The sequence below is a fragment of the Bos indicus genome, chromosome 9 (genome assembly GCF_029378745.1).
Source record: "Bos indicus isolate NIAB-ARS_2022 breed Sahiwal x Tharparkar chromosome 9, NIAB-ARS_B.indTharparkar_mat_pri_1.0, whole genome shotgun sequence".
Taxonomy (NCBI): domain Eukaryota; kingdom Metazoa; phylum Chordata; class Mammalia; order Artiodactyla; family Bovidae; genus Bos; species Bos indicus.
Window position 1 is genome coordinate 28,107,811 of NC_091768.1, and position 14,206 is coordinate 28,122,016.

At 38.6% G+C, this 14,206-nt stretch overlaps 1 protein-coding gene across 50 annotated transcripts in view; it reads left to right on the forward strand.

Annotated features, from left to right (window-relative positions):
• TRDN (triadin) overlaps positions 1 to 14,206 on the forward strand; it is a 415,089-nt gene that overhangs the window by 116,372 nt on the left and 284,511 nt on the right. For all 50 annotated transcript variants that reach the window (XM_070795846.1, XM_070795842.1, XM_070795840.1 and 47 more), the window contains exon 5: positions 1,436 to 1,495. In XM_070795846.1, the coding sequence (XP_070651947.1) occupies positions 1,436 to 1,495 (60 nt within the window). The remainder of the gene's footprint in view (positions 1 to 1,435; positions 1,496 to 14,206) is intronic.

The window sequence follows — 14,206 nt, forward strand, 5'->3', positions numbered from 1 at the left end:
CAATAAAGGTCACTTGACAATATCTAATGACATTCTTTGTAGTCATGACTAGGGATGGCGTAGCATCTAGAATCATTTAATAGGGTGCTGTGCTGCTCAGTACTCTACAGTGCACACAATAGCCCTACCCACCTCCAAATAATGATTTTTCCCAATCCAAAAATCAATAATGCTAGGATGAGAAACCATGCTTTGGAGTAAGATCTGGAGGCATAAAGTAGAGATTAATAATAATAATAATGAGAGAAGCTGGAAGGTAAATGTTTCCTATGCTCTTTGGAAATCGTTCCATGCACCTTGAAGGCTTTTTCTGTTGTTGTTTTTTTTTCCAGAAATGTAGTTGGAAATCTTAACTCTTCTGTATCTCCATTGCCATTTTCAGTCATGAAGGGGATAAGGGTAGAAGAGTGGCTTTATAAATAGTATAACTGATTAATGGGGAAAATGAGGGGAGGAGATCTTCACAATGTGATTATTTCTTTAACTGGTGAGTGAAAGAAACTGTCTTTTCTGAAGATTTTAGTATTTTCCTCTAGTTGATCTTGATTTTAGACATCCAGAAAAATCATAAAAATGCAAATTCAAACATACAAATGGAGAATTTAGAATAAGTACAGTAATTAGCACCATCTCAGACCATCTGTAGAATAAAGTTATGATAAATAAATAAGTAAAACTCATTAGCATTTTTATAAGAAACACCATGGTATTTAAGACTAAGTCTCTTTTCAGAGGTAGTAATCATATTTGTAAACTCTAATCTCAAATTTACTTCTGTCCAAATTAACTGCAAATTCAGAATTAACTATATTTTCTAAGCCTTGGCAATGTATATATACTGAACTAGCAGCAAATCAAATATATGTCTTAAAACCTGATATTTAGAAAAAATGTAATAGCTAACTAATTCTATGAAATGTGTCTATCTGCTTGCAGTAATTATTGGTTAAATGCAATGCCAAATTTTGATTCTAAACATGGCTTAGAATCAATACTTCTGAGATATATTTATTAGATAGTTACAGTTCATTTCACAAATTCTTAATTTAATATGTAAAAACTAAATCTTTCTAAATCTAAATGACATTTTTACTAAGGAGCCTTAATTTGTATTGAGAGTAATTGAAATAAAACATAATTATAATTTGTGATCAGATTTAGCACTGAAAACAGTGGCAACATTTATTGATGTAAGTTTTAAGCTTTTTCAATAACTCTAATTTTTAGATAACTTCAAGTTTTTCCTTATATCAATAAATGAGGGATTTATGTGGCAATATGTTTCAATGATTCTTTCCTTTTAGATACCTATAAATTTGTTGGATAAAATAATTTGGACTTCATGGTAATATTATGACATTTAGATCATAGTTATGATTTATATTTTGTACATTTTCAAAAAGAGTTTTTAAAAGCAAATCATAATTTTTCCTAGAAATACACAAAGAAAAGACTGAAAAACTGGAGAAACCTGAAAAGAAAATACAAACTAAAGGTAAGTGTTGAATTTTATGTTTAATCTTGTTTTTATTCAGGGTATATATTTTGTACATTTACATGAGAGAATGGAAAATTTTTATGTTTCGTGCTGTTTTGTCTTAATTTTTGATAGTGTTTAAGTAAGTTTACTTCTAGGGAAACTCTGTATAAATATATAATGCTTAATTATTGGATCAGAATAACTTCAAAATGGGTGACAGTCTTTCAGTTATTTGCAGTCAGCTTTTGTTTATTAAGCTAGTACCACAAACATATATTTTGACCTATTAGCAAGCAATTTTCTGTCTTTAATCAGTTAATATAATAAATCAGAGCTCGGTTCTTTTTAACTTGAATTTTTTTATGCCATGCAATACCTTCAAAATAGTCAGCATAGAAATAAAAGTTTTGTCCTATCTCACTGATGACTGCTGTGGTCTCAGAGCTTGCTTAAACAGTCTCAAGGAGTAGAGGCACAATGACAGCGTGATAATTAATGTCCTTTTCAGCTCAACTGAATCTCGTAACTGAAATCTTGCATTTGAAGCGTACAAATAATGGCCAGCATTGTCTTGTTCATCTTGCAAGCATCATTTTTCTAGGAGTGACCCATGTAGTCCTAAAACTTAAAAAAAATGAAAAACACTTATAGGAAGCAAAAACATTCAAAAGAACATGTTTCTTAAGATGCCCCAGTTTCCCCAGTGGTCAGTCTCATGTGATAGTGGGTGAGCCAGAGCAAAAATAAAAACCTTACTATTACTGAATTTGTGTGATGCAGACTGAAAATGAAAGAGTTTTCCTGGATAAAAATCGAATGTTGTCTAATATTTATTATGTCAAAAACTGACTAGTACAAAATGATCTGTACAAATATCAAAGTTTCAAGTAGTAATTTCATACAAGTTCTAATTAAGCTGAAATTATACCAGTATGTGATTCCACACTAAAATACCATGTTTTCTTTTTTAATATACTTCATGTACTTTCTTTTTGTGAAGAGTTCAAATCATTCTGCAAATATTATGTCTTTAATCCTAATGTTTGAATTAATTCCAGATTGGTCAGCTAATCTTTATACAAGCAGGGACAATGAAGGTTACTCAGTTGAAACCTATTTATATTTGGACTTAGAGAACTAACGTCTTCTTTCTACTCCCTTTCCCTTTTTGGTTCTTAATTCCTTTAGTCAGGGAAATTGGACACAGCTCTTGGCTATGGATTGACTAAGCTAGCCATCACTGAACTGGTTATGTGTTTCTATCGGCTGGAGGTTAAACAGAAACTCAACTGGTTCCACATGATTTGGGTGTCTGCTGTTTTATCTTGCAGACTGTACTACTAATCTAATAGCAATGCTGCTGGAGTGGATGTGGTGATACAGATGGTACCATTTGCATTTTGGACCTGGCTCTATTAGAATCCTGCTGTTAAAGACTTTGAGCAGCGGGCTGTAGAGTGGGTTTATTAAACAAGTGAGTTTTGCATAATTAAAACAGTGAATCTGGCTGAAGTTTAAAATAAACTTCTGAAAGGCTGGGCTAGAGATTAGTACCTGAATATATTTCCTGAATAGATGAAATATATTTTGGGAAAGTGAACATTTCTCAAGAAAGAGAAAATGGAGCTTCAGTTGTTCAACAGTGAAATAGGCTTCAGAGATACTTTTTCTACAATTTTTTTTTTTTTTTTCGTGCAAGTATGAACAAAAGATTTCATTTTACTGCTTAGTTTCCTCATCCAGGTAGAACAGGATAAAACGTGCTTTCTATTCCCGAGTATTTCAGTGAAAATAAATGTGGTTTTATAACTGCTCATTTGTCTAAATATTTTCTCTATGCCACATTGCATATCAGTTATGGTTATATATGATAGATAGTTAGGAATTTGTTATCAAAGCACTTGAATTCTTATATGGAATGGTAGAGTATATCCGAGGTAATAGTAGCCTGCAATGATTACAGACAAGCCAGCAAATATCTGAGTCTAAAGAGATATGTTATGCAGAAGCTGGTGTATTAACTTCTGTTGCACAAAATGTCTTCACTCCTCTGTATTTTTTGTCCTAAAAATTAATATCACCATTCACCCATGTTATTCAAGCTAAAAAGTTAGGAGTCATTTTGACCTAAAGTGGTATGCACCCCTGACTGGACCTTAGAATCATCTGGATAGGTTTTAAAGTATATATATCCAGGCCTTCCCTGGTGGCTCAGTGGTAAAGAATCTACCTGGGAATGAGGGTGACATGGGTATGACCCCTGTTCTAGGAGGATCCTACATGATGTGGAGCAACCAAGCCTGTGTGCCACAACTACTAAGCCTGTGCTCTAGAGCCTGGGAACTACTGAGCCCATGTGCCACAGCTACTGAAGCCCACGTGTCCCAGAGCCCACGCCCAGCAAAAAGAGAAACCACCACAATGTGAAGCCCATACACTGAAACTCGAAAGCAGCCCCCACTCACCTCAACTAGAGAAAAATCTGTATATCATTGAAGACCCAGCACAGCCAAAAATAAAATAGAAAGAAGAGGTTGTAATTTTCTTTTAAGCCAAATATATATATATATATATATATATATCCATATGCAGATTCCATCCTGGTTCCTTTAACGTTTGGGAGGTAAGGCTGGAATTCAAGTCAACCTCTTCAAATGAGAGGTCATGGTTAGAATATAGTCAAATTCCTGGCCTAGATTTCAAGTATATCCCACAGAAGTTCTCTTTGACCAGCCAGTATGTTAAAATAACTTACACCTGGATGTCATTAGGTAGAACCTGCACCCTCTGTTTATCAGTCTCCTCCATTCTCCCTTGTCACTACTGGAGTAGACATCTATCTATCTGCTTTATCTCTGAGGACCTTTGAGTTGCAATCCCTGACTTGTTGGTGTCTTTCAACACCAAAGCCCAATCCTGCTTAGCCCCTTGTTGTCCTCCCTTTTCACTCTAGTTTAGTCCATTCTCACCTCTCCTCTCCCATTATTATCCCTTCTACAATCATCTACCAGTTAGGTTGTGACAGTCACTTCTTAAGTAACTTCTGCCTTAACCTCTCAGGCCTCCCCTGCATTAGCCCACCAGGCTCCTCTGTCCACGGGATTTTCTAGGCAAGAATACTGGAGTGGGTTGCCATCTCCTTCTCCAGGGGATCTTCCCAACCCAGGGGTCGAACCCAGGTCTCCCACATTGCAGGCTGATTCTTTACTGTCTGAGCCACTATGGAAGCCCCCATTAACCTCTCAAATCCATATGAATCATACTCATGGGCTTAAATCTATCTGTTGTCACCACAGTGCTATATACAGAGATAAAAGCCACACTGTCTGTCCTGAGATAAAAGGCCCTCATCATATGATCACTAATAGATAGCCCTACACATTTCCAGCTTTGTCCACTTTACTGCTTACCGTCCTTACTCTGCAACCTCCTCATTAGTCCCTTCCATTCCCAACTCTCTCCTTGCTTCGCACCAGCACTGCAGTCCAGACCCCACCAACACCCCCAACCCCATGCCACAGACTGAACTGTCGGGCAGTCCCTAAGCCAGCCCTGCTGCTATCTCGTAATTCTGTGCTTTTATATGCCTGTCCTCTTGACCATCAGCCACAGGGCAGGCTTCTGCTCATTTCTTTGATTCTCAGATGGAAAGTCAAATCCTTCAATAGGCCTCCTTTGCTATTGCTCACTCTGTGAGCATTTAGTTACTTCCTCCATGCTACTTTACATCCATGCCTTCAACCTTTAAAGCATTTTGACACCAAATTTTAAATGTGGGTATGTGGATCTAACTCACTGGGAGCAGAAACAGTTTGTCTTATATGTTCTAGGTCTGTGTTGACATTTGCTTATATGATTCTGTGTTTCCTTATCAGTGAACAAAGAGATTCAGACTCAGTGGTCTCTCAGGATTGGATCAGCTCTGAGTTTGTGTGCTTATATTAAATTGAAAACGATTCTAATATCCTCTGTCCCAAACAATTGCCCCATATGGGGATGGGACCCTTGCTTCAGTTCCCCCACTCGCCAAGGGCAGGTCCAGTCTGTTTTTTTTCCCACTACTTTCTTCATCCTACCGCGTTTTGGGTGCTTCTATATATTCTTTACCAGTGGTCAGGTATTCCTGCCCACTGTCAGCTGGTGTTCTGCAAGATCTCCTGTGTCTGAAGGTGTATTCCTGATATATCTGTGGAGAGAGATGTACTCCACTTCCACCTACTCCTCCGCCACCTTCCGTCTCCTCAAAAATCATTCTAATATCTCTAAAGTGCCAAACATATGAAACACACTCAACATATGTTGAAATATCAATGAATTAATTAGTAAAGCATTTGTTTTCTCTATTTTGTTAATATTGACTTGATTCTGATGGAGAGCTATTTCATTTGCCATTTCTGTGTTTATTTTCAAATATATATAATTATGAAACTTTAACTAGGCCACTGTAATGTCAAATTTATTTGGTCAGAGGCAATTGAAGAATTTAACAGTTCCATATTAAAACAAAAACTGTCTGTAACATGTAATCAGAAAAACCCACAATAAGTATATAATATAATAATATCAGTGAAAGTAATACAGATTAATTTGGACACTTTGGAAAGTACAAAAAAAAAAAGAAAGAAATTCAATTATCAAATTAGCAAAATTCAATTATCCAGCGAAAAATAGTAATTCATTTTTTACTTCTCCCCCCTTTTTTCCCTCCATGTGTTTACTCTTTAATTGAGTATTATCTTATTTCTTTTTCAATTGCAAATTTAATTTTGGTTTCAGATAACAGTTACGCTTCTACTTAACTATTAAACATATCAATATATTCATAGAACAAAGTAAACCAGAAAAGACTAGAACTTGATGATAAACATATAACTAGGTGAGAGCATTTTGTCTCTCTAGAATGGCTCCTAGACAATAGAAGGGCCTTTTAAGCATTCAGAGCAATAGGTGTCTGCTACATCCACTTGGGTTTTCAAGTGTTCATGTGGAGAACTGACCTTTAGGAATAGGGAGGTAATTTACAAGGCAGGGTGTGTGCTGAGGAAGGGCATGTAATTAACATCTGAGTAGGCCAATTGGTGGGAATGGAGGAGTGACCCAGCAGACAGATGGTGTAAATAGAAAAACTGGCTATAGCCATTAGGCAGTAATACATATTAATTTATTCATTGCAATTACTTTGTGCCAAACACTCTACTGAGCACTAAGAATTCAAAGAATAGGACTCAATCTAAGAAGAGACCTAAACAACCAAGCACATAGCCTCACCGTCGTGTGGTGAGTGCTCCAAAAAGAGATGTCCTGGAGGAAAGTGAAAGTGTTAGTTGCTGAGTCGTGTCCAGCTCTTTGCGACCCCATGGACTGTAGTCCACCAGGCTCCTCTGTCCATGGGATTTCCCTGGCAAGAATACTAGAGTGGGTTGCCATTTCCTTCTCCAGGGGATCTTCCTGACCCAGGGATCAAACGGCTGTCTCCTGCATTACAGGAAGATTATTATTATAGGAAATATCCTGGAGGAGAAACACTATTTGAGGAAACAGCTGCTTGCCTCAGTTCCTGAGTAGGTTTTCTGGCAGGGCCTTAATTTGAGATTTAGGTGTGCACTCTAGAACCTTTAACGGAAGATGTAACAGCTAGTTCAGGGGGTCAGTCCTCAAGGAACCTGGTAGGAACTCTGTTGAGGGAGCACAAGAGGAGTCCAGGGATTAGTGTTAGTATTAGTTTCCTAGGGCTGGCGTGACAAAGTACCGAAAACTGGGTGGTTTAAAATAGCAGAAGTTTCTTGTCTCCCAGTCATAGAGGCTAAAAGTCCAAAGTCAAGGTTTCAGCAGGGTTGGTTCTTCACAGGGCTGTGAGGGAGAATCTGCAGGCTTTTTCCCACCTTCGGTGGACTGGGGTAGGGGGTGAAGGAACTGGAAGGGTGTGCTGGCTTTCATTGGCTTGTAGACAAATCAGTCCAGTCTCTGCCTTCAGATTCAGATGGTGTTTCTTCCCGGTCTCTGTCGCTGCCTGCTGTGTTCTTCTTTCTCTATCCAAATTTCCCCTTTTCATCACAACACCAGTCATATTGTATTAGGGCCTACCCTCCTGACCTCATTTTAACTTGATTACCTCTATAAAGACTATGTTTCCAAATAAGGTTACATACCTTTTCTCCGTACCATAATTAAAGTCAGCAGACCTTTTTAAAAAAGGGTTAAGAGACTGGTTTAGGATTGTTTCTGAGAAACAATTATAGGACTGGAATCATAGGTTGGCAAGGGATTTGGCTGAAGCTGAGACTCAAATGCCAGAGAGGACAGGGCATTAAAATGTATCTAAATATCCTGGAGCCCTTTATGAAAGAGCTCTCAAGTCCACAGATTAATTTAGTCATCCCATGTTGTATAAACTCACTTTTGCCTTCTCTCAGCTGGACTTAATTGACTCCTTAAAGTGCAAAATATATCTTATTTTCTTCTCTGGCTGCTGTGTATGATAAACCTGGAAAATGAGAACAGTAGGCCCTATACAAAGCTATACTTCTCCTCCTCCATAGCGATTATTCTTTTATGAGGAAACGATTACAGTTCTGACTGTGGCCATGTAGCCCCAGGTGAAGCAGAAATTACTCCTACAATTAAATCAGATTTGGGAGTAACACCAATCCTTTAGAATTAAAAGATCTATTTTGTAATTGAAAGCGTATGTATCAAATGAGCTTTGTAACCTTAGATAATTTGCCTAATCTTCACTTTAATACATAAATAAATATAATTTTACTATGAAAAAGAAGTGTGTGCATTGTTGTAGGCTAGATTGCCGATAACATGCTCAGGAAATCTAATCAGCACTTTGGCACATAAGGACAAGTCTGCACAGGACCTGGGATGGACAAGACAGCATGGTTGTGGGGAGAGTACTAGTTTAGCAACAGAATAACTATGTTCTTATTCTGCTCTACCGTGGACACTTAGGCAGCTGTATTTTCTTATCCATGGACAAAGAAATTCAGGCTAATTGATCTCTTAGGTTCCCCCAGCTCTAACATTGTGTGCTTATGTTAAAAATGATAAATTCTTCCTTTAAGAAAAATGGAAAGTACAATCATAAAGAACTGTTTCTCTACTCAAGAATGCTTTTCTACTGAGTTCATTATCATCATTTAAAGTGTGTAGATCATTTTGTCTTAGCACAAAATTAAGATTCAACACATTAAAATTACAAAGAAGAAGCACACAGAGATATACACTATCCAAGAGTACATCTGGCATTTTTATTTAGCGGTGGCTAAAGCAAAATTTTTAAAAATGGGTTTAAAATGAATGTGTATCTTGCTCTTTCATAAAAAATGATGAATGGAAACGTGAATATATATGAATTTTATAAGCTGTTTAAAATGTTGACCTATTTAAAATTTATAAACCACTTCGGTGCTAATACCTCCCACAACAGAAGTGCCAGAAATCTGAGAAATAGAGCAGTTAATTAAAAGAAAACTTGGTGAGGGGCACTTCCCTGATGGTCCAGCTTTTCAGACTCCGCACTTCCAATGCAGAAGGTGTGAGTTTGGTCCCTGATCTGGGAACTAAGATCCTAAATTCCAGGCCAGGGAACTAAAATCCCAAATGCAGTGTGGCGTACCAAAAAATAAGTAAAAATAGCAATAATAATAATAATATATTAAAAACAAAAAGAAAAATCAGTAAAATCTGTTACAGGTAATCACGCTCCCCAAATGAAAGTGAAAGGTTAGTCCCTCAGTTGTGTCCACCTCTTGGGGACCCTTCAGACTTTAGCCCTCCAGGATCCTCTGTCCATGGGATTTTCCAGGCAAGAATTCTGGAGTGGGTTGCCATTTTCTCTTCCAGAGGATTTTCCCCGACTCAGGGATGAAACTCAGGTTTTACACTTTGCAGGCAGATTCTTTACCATCTGAGCCACCAAGGTGCTCCCCAAATTCTTTTACAATTCAAAAGTAATGTGCTATCTGATTCCTTTTGCTTTAGATACCCAAGATTAGTCCTGTCCAATAGCTCTGAAATCAAGTATATGTTCCAGAATTTTGCTTCATTAAATTTTCTTGCTAACCATCAATTAACGAATAGAGTAGCCTATATAAATCAGTACTTTAAAACATTCGATGCCAAAACTTTTGAGTTTGAACTAAGAGCAGAGAGAACTGCAAAGGATTCTGACAACCTGGCCCTCAATGCCTGCTGCTTGGCCCCTTGGGAGTGTAGTGCCCATTAAAAGAACCCAGGGTCAGCTCACTGTGAGCACTGATACACTTCAGCAAAGGACACAGAGTCCACCTGGCAGGTTGCCAGGACCAGGAGCTGTGGAAGCACAGAGCACAGCTGGCAGAGTGCTGGAGAGGGGACATGCGGGGAGGACGAAAGGCGCACTTTGGAGTTGAGCTGAGCTGAGTGTTCTGGTCAGGGAAAGGTCAGAGTCTGGGCAAGTGCAGGAACGGCGGGGCCCTGCCAACTCAGATGCCAAACATCAGGTCCGCTCCAACTGGCGGATTCCGTTTGTTTTTAACTGTCAGCCTGCCGAAGGGACTTTTGTTTCTTGTAAATAAGGGTGACAAACAAATTAAGCTCTAGCAGGTGCAACAAGCTTATTCTGCTCTGAGTTAAAACTGTCCTAGCTAAGATGTAACTTGCCAACAGAGCTGGTGACGAGAAAGGTACCTTTTTCTTCTTTCATATGAAAACTTCTGTGAATTCTAAGCAAACAGACACAGGACCTAATGTAACTGTTGCAGCAGATTACTTTTATTTTAGAGGGATTATTATGGCAGATATTGATGGTGGCACAGTTTTGATCAAAGTAATATCAAACCTTAGTGTCTGAGCTCAGTCTTGCCAAAGTTTGAAGTTTTTATCCAAGGAGTTTCAGAGGCTGTCTGCTGTGGTGAACAGCTCCCTAGAGCATGTGATTCCAGCTGCTTCACTGAGCAGTATTATGGTACCATTTCTGAAGAGGATAATGAAGTTTCAGCATACAGGACTGTGTCTGTAAATCAAAACTTAGACTGTGAGGAACTGGATTTTTCCCCAGAGTAATAGGAATAAGGCATTAATATGCTAATTTGAGCCTGAATTCAGCCCCCTTGCTCTTTTGATTTCATATTAATTCTTCCATTTATGCTCATGTACACATCAATTGGGAAATCCTTTAGTGGAATGGACAACCAGCTGTCCAAGGTGGCTGAGGTCTGGTCCTTCACAGAAGCAGAGACACAGATTAGGTTGTCTCCTGGGGGTCTAGCTAACCAGGGCTCCAAAAGCAAAGCTTATCTCATGCAAACTTCCTTTCCCCTAGAGAAACTTTAAAAGAGGCTTTGTTCTTGCCAGGACTTTCTTTTGGTTTTCAGCTTAATTAATAGTGATCCAAAGAAACCAAAGCTATTTCTGGTCATGTGTGAGTGCTGATGTCCTCTCTTATTTTGTGAGATTTTTATATTAAACTTAGAAAACCCAAAAGAATCATTGAATGTGGAAAGTAGAAACAATGTCTGGATGATCTTTGTTTCTTCTGTTTCTCACTGAGATTTAATTATTTAAGAATTTTTTTAATGTAAAACATGTTAATGATTGCAAGCAAACAATGCATATTATATTATATCTATACAACATCACCAGTAAATAGAACTGTACTACATGATAAAAATAGCTCTTATAATATTTTAGAAATTTTCTCATTCAATAATATCTAATGAGCCCACCATGTGACTGATACCATGTGATAGCTAGGATAAAAAAATAAAACAGTAGGGCATAGCCTCTAAAGAGAGTTCACCTTCTTGGGATAAATGGAGATGAAAGAACACTCTGCAGAGAAAGAGGCATTTGAGTCAGGGCTGAAAGGTTGCATGAAACAGAGGAAATGTGGATGTGAGAAATCTTGGTGATGGCACAGCAGGCAGAAATGCAAAGTTCCATATATTTATGGAACTCCAAGCATTTGTTACAGGTGGAATGTAAAGTTCAAAGGTAAATTCCTCATATGTAAGATTGGTTTGATAAGCAAATGTCATATTACTGGAATAATAAGATATTTTTATATTTGATACAGTACCTCAGATCAGATCAGATCAGTCGCTCAGTTGTGTCCGACTCCTTGCGACCCCATGAATCACAGCACGCCAGGCCTCCCTGTCCATCACCAACTCCCAGAGTTCACTGAGACTCACGTCCATCGAGTCAGTGATGCCATCCAGCCATCTCATCCTCTGTCGTCCCCTTCTCCTCTTGCCCCCAATCCCCCCAGCATTAGCGTCTTTTCCAATGAGTCAACTCTTCGCATGAGGTGGCCAAAGTACTGGAGTTTCAGCTTGAGCATCATTCCTTCCAAAGAAATCCCAGGGCTGATCTCCTTCAGAATGGACTGGTTGGATCTCCTTGCAGTCCAAGGGACTCTCAAGAGTCTTCTCCAACACCACACTTCAAAAGCATCAACAAAAGCATCAATTCTTCGGCGCTCAGCCTTCTTCACAGTCCAACTCTCACATCCATACATGACCACTGGAAAAACCATAGCCTTGACTAGACGAACCTTTGTTGGTAAAGTAATGTCTCTGCTTTTGAATATGCTATCTAGGTTGGTCATAACTTTCCTTCCAAGGAGTAAGCGTCTTTTAATTTCATGGCTGCAGTGATTTTGGAGCCCAGAAAAATAAAGTCTGACACTGTTTCCACTGTTTCCCCATCTATTTCCCATGAAGTAGTGGGACCAGATGCCATGATCTTCGTTTTCTGAATGTTGAGCTTTAAGCCAACCTTTTCACTCTCCACTCTCACTTTCATCAAGAGCCTTTTGAGTTCCTCTTCACTTTCTGCCATAAGGGTGGTGTCATCTGCATATCTGAGGTTCTTGATATTTCTCCCGGCACTCTTGATTCCAGCTTGTGTTTCTTCCAGTCCAGCGTTTCTCATGATGTACTCTGCATATAAGTTAAATAAGCAGGGTGACAATATACAGCCTTGACGTACTCCTTTTCCTATTTGGAACCAGTCTGTTCCACGTCCAGTTCTAACTGTTGCTTCCTGACCTGCATACAGACTTCTCAAGAGGCAGATCAGGTGGTCTGGTGTTCCCATCTCTTTCAGAATTTTCCACAGTTTATTGTGATTGTGACAGATTATCATGCTAGGCAAGGAGGGAGATACTAACACTTTATCAGATCAACATATGATCAGATTTTCATGTTAGGGAGGCTACTCGGAGACTCAGAAAAATCAAAATCTAAGTGTTCAAGATACTATTCAGGATATTATTGTAATAATATTTATAATAATAATATACCCAAGAAGGATATCATAGTCCATCTTTTAAATGGTCTCTTTCCCTTTCTCCTTCCCACTCCCCTACTAGGTTAATTTCTTCTCATCATTCACATTCTTAAATCTCATTTCTACCAGCGGACCTTTCCCAAGCACACAGGTTAGATTAGGTCTCATTTTAAACATTGATATGCTTCTCCATTCTGAAGGAGATCAGCCCTGGGTGTTCTTTGGAAGGAATGATGCTAAAGCTGAAACTCCAGTACTTTGGCCACCTCATGCAAAGAGTTGACTCATTGGAAAAGACTCTGATGGTGGGAGGGATTGGGGGCAAGAGGAAAAGGGGACGACAGAGGATGAGATGGCTGGATGGCATCACCGACTAGATGGACGTGAGTTTGAGTGAACTCCGGTAGTTGATGATGGACAGGGAGGCCTGGCGTGCTGTGATTCATGGGGTTGCAAAGAGTCGGACTTGACTGGGCGACTGAACTGAACTTAACTGATGTGTCCCTGAATATTTTCTTCGCAGCAATTATTTTAACTGCAATTAACTACCTTTGTAATTATTTGTTTAGCATCCATCATCCATTGTTGACAAGGATGAAGTCTGTCTTGACTAGCCAAGTCTTAACACATAGCCAGTGCTCTTTCTGTGAGAGTGAATGTCGCTCAGTCATGTCTGACTCTTTGTGACCCCATAGATTGTATAGTCCATGGAATTCTCAAGGACAGAATACTGGAGTGGAAAGCCTTTCTCTTCTCCAGGGGATCTTCCCAACCCAGGGATCGAACCCAGATCTCCCACATTGCAGGCAGATTCTTTACCAGCTGAGCTACCAGGGAATCCTAGCGCTATCCCTAACCCAATTTCTATATTTTAGTGTAAATAAATGGTAGGTTGGAAATGTAATATTGGATAGAAGAAGATAAGTAAGAGGGATATTTAAAGGTAGAATTGAAGAAACTTGGCAAATGAACAAAAATGAGAAAGAAAAGATGAATCCTGGATGAGTCCCAAGTTACTAGGTTGGATAATTGGAGGTGCCATTAATAAGAGTTATGACTAAATTATAGGGGAAGATTATGACTTAAATTTGAGCCCTACTATATTAATTAATTGAATCATAGCTCATATTGAATTACATTTTGTTTTCTTTGAAACAGTTTGGTGTCCTTCTAGTCTCGCCTCAGTATAATTTCAAAAACTTTTAGTGTGGAAATTTTCTGAAGAAGATTAACATATATTGCATATACTAGATTGAGTGTTCTTTGCTTCATATTTAGATTATCTCTGTATTTTTGTCTTTATATTTTTAGTATTTCTCCAGTATTGAGTTGGCCTTCTTTGGCATATAGCATAATACATTTTGGGGCTTTCCTTGTGGCTCAGCTGGTAAAGAATCCACCTGCAATGCAGGAGACCTGGGTTGGGAAGATCCCCTGGAGAAGGGA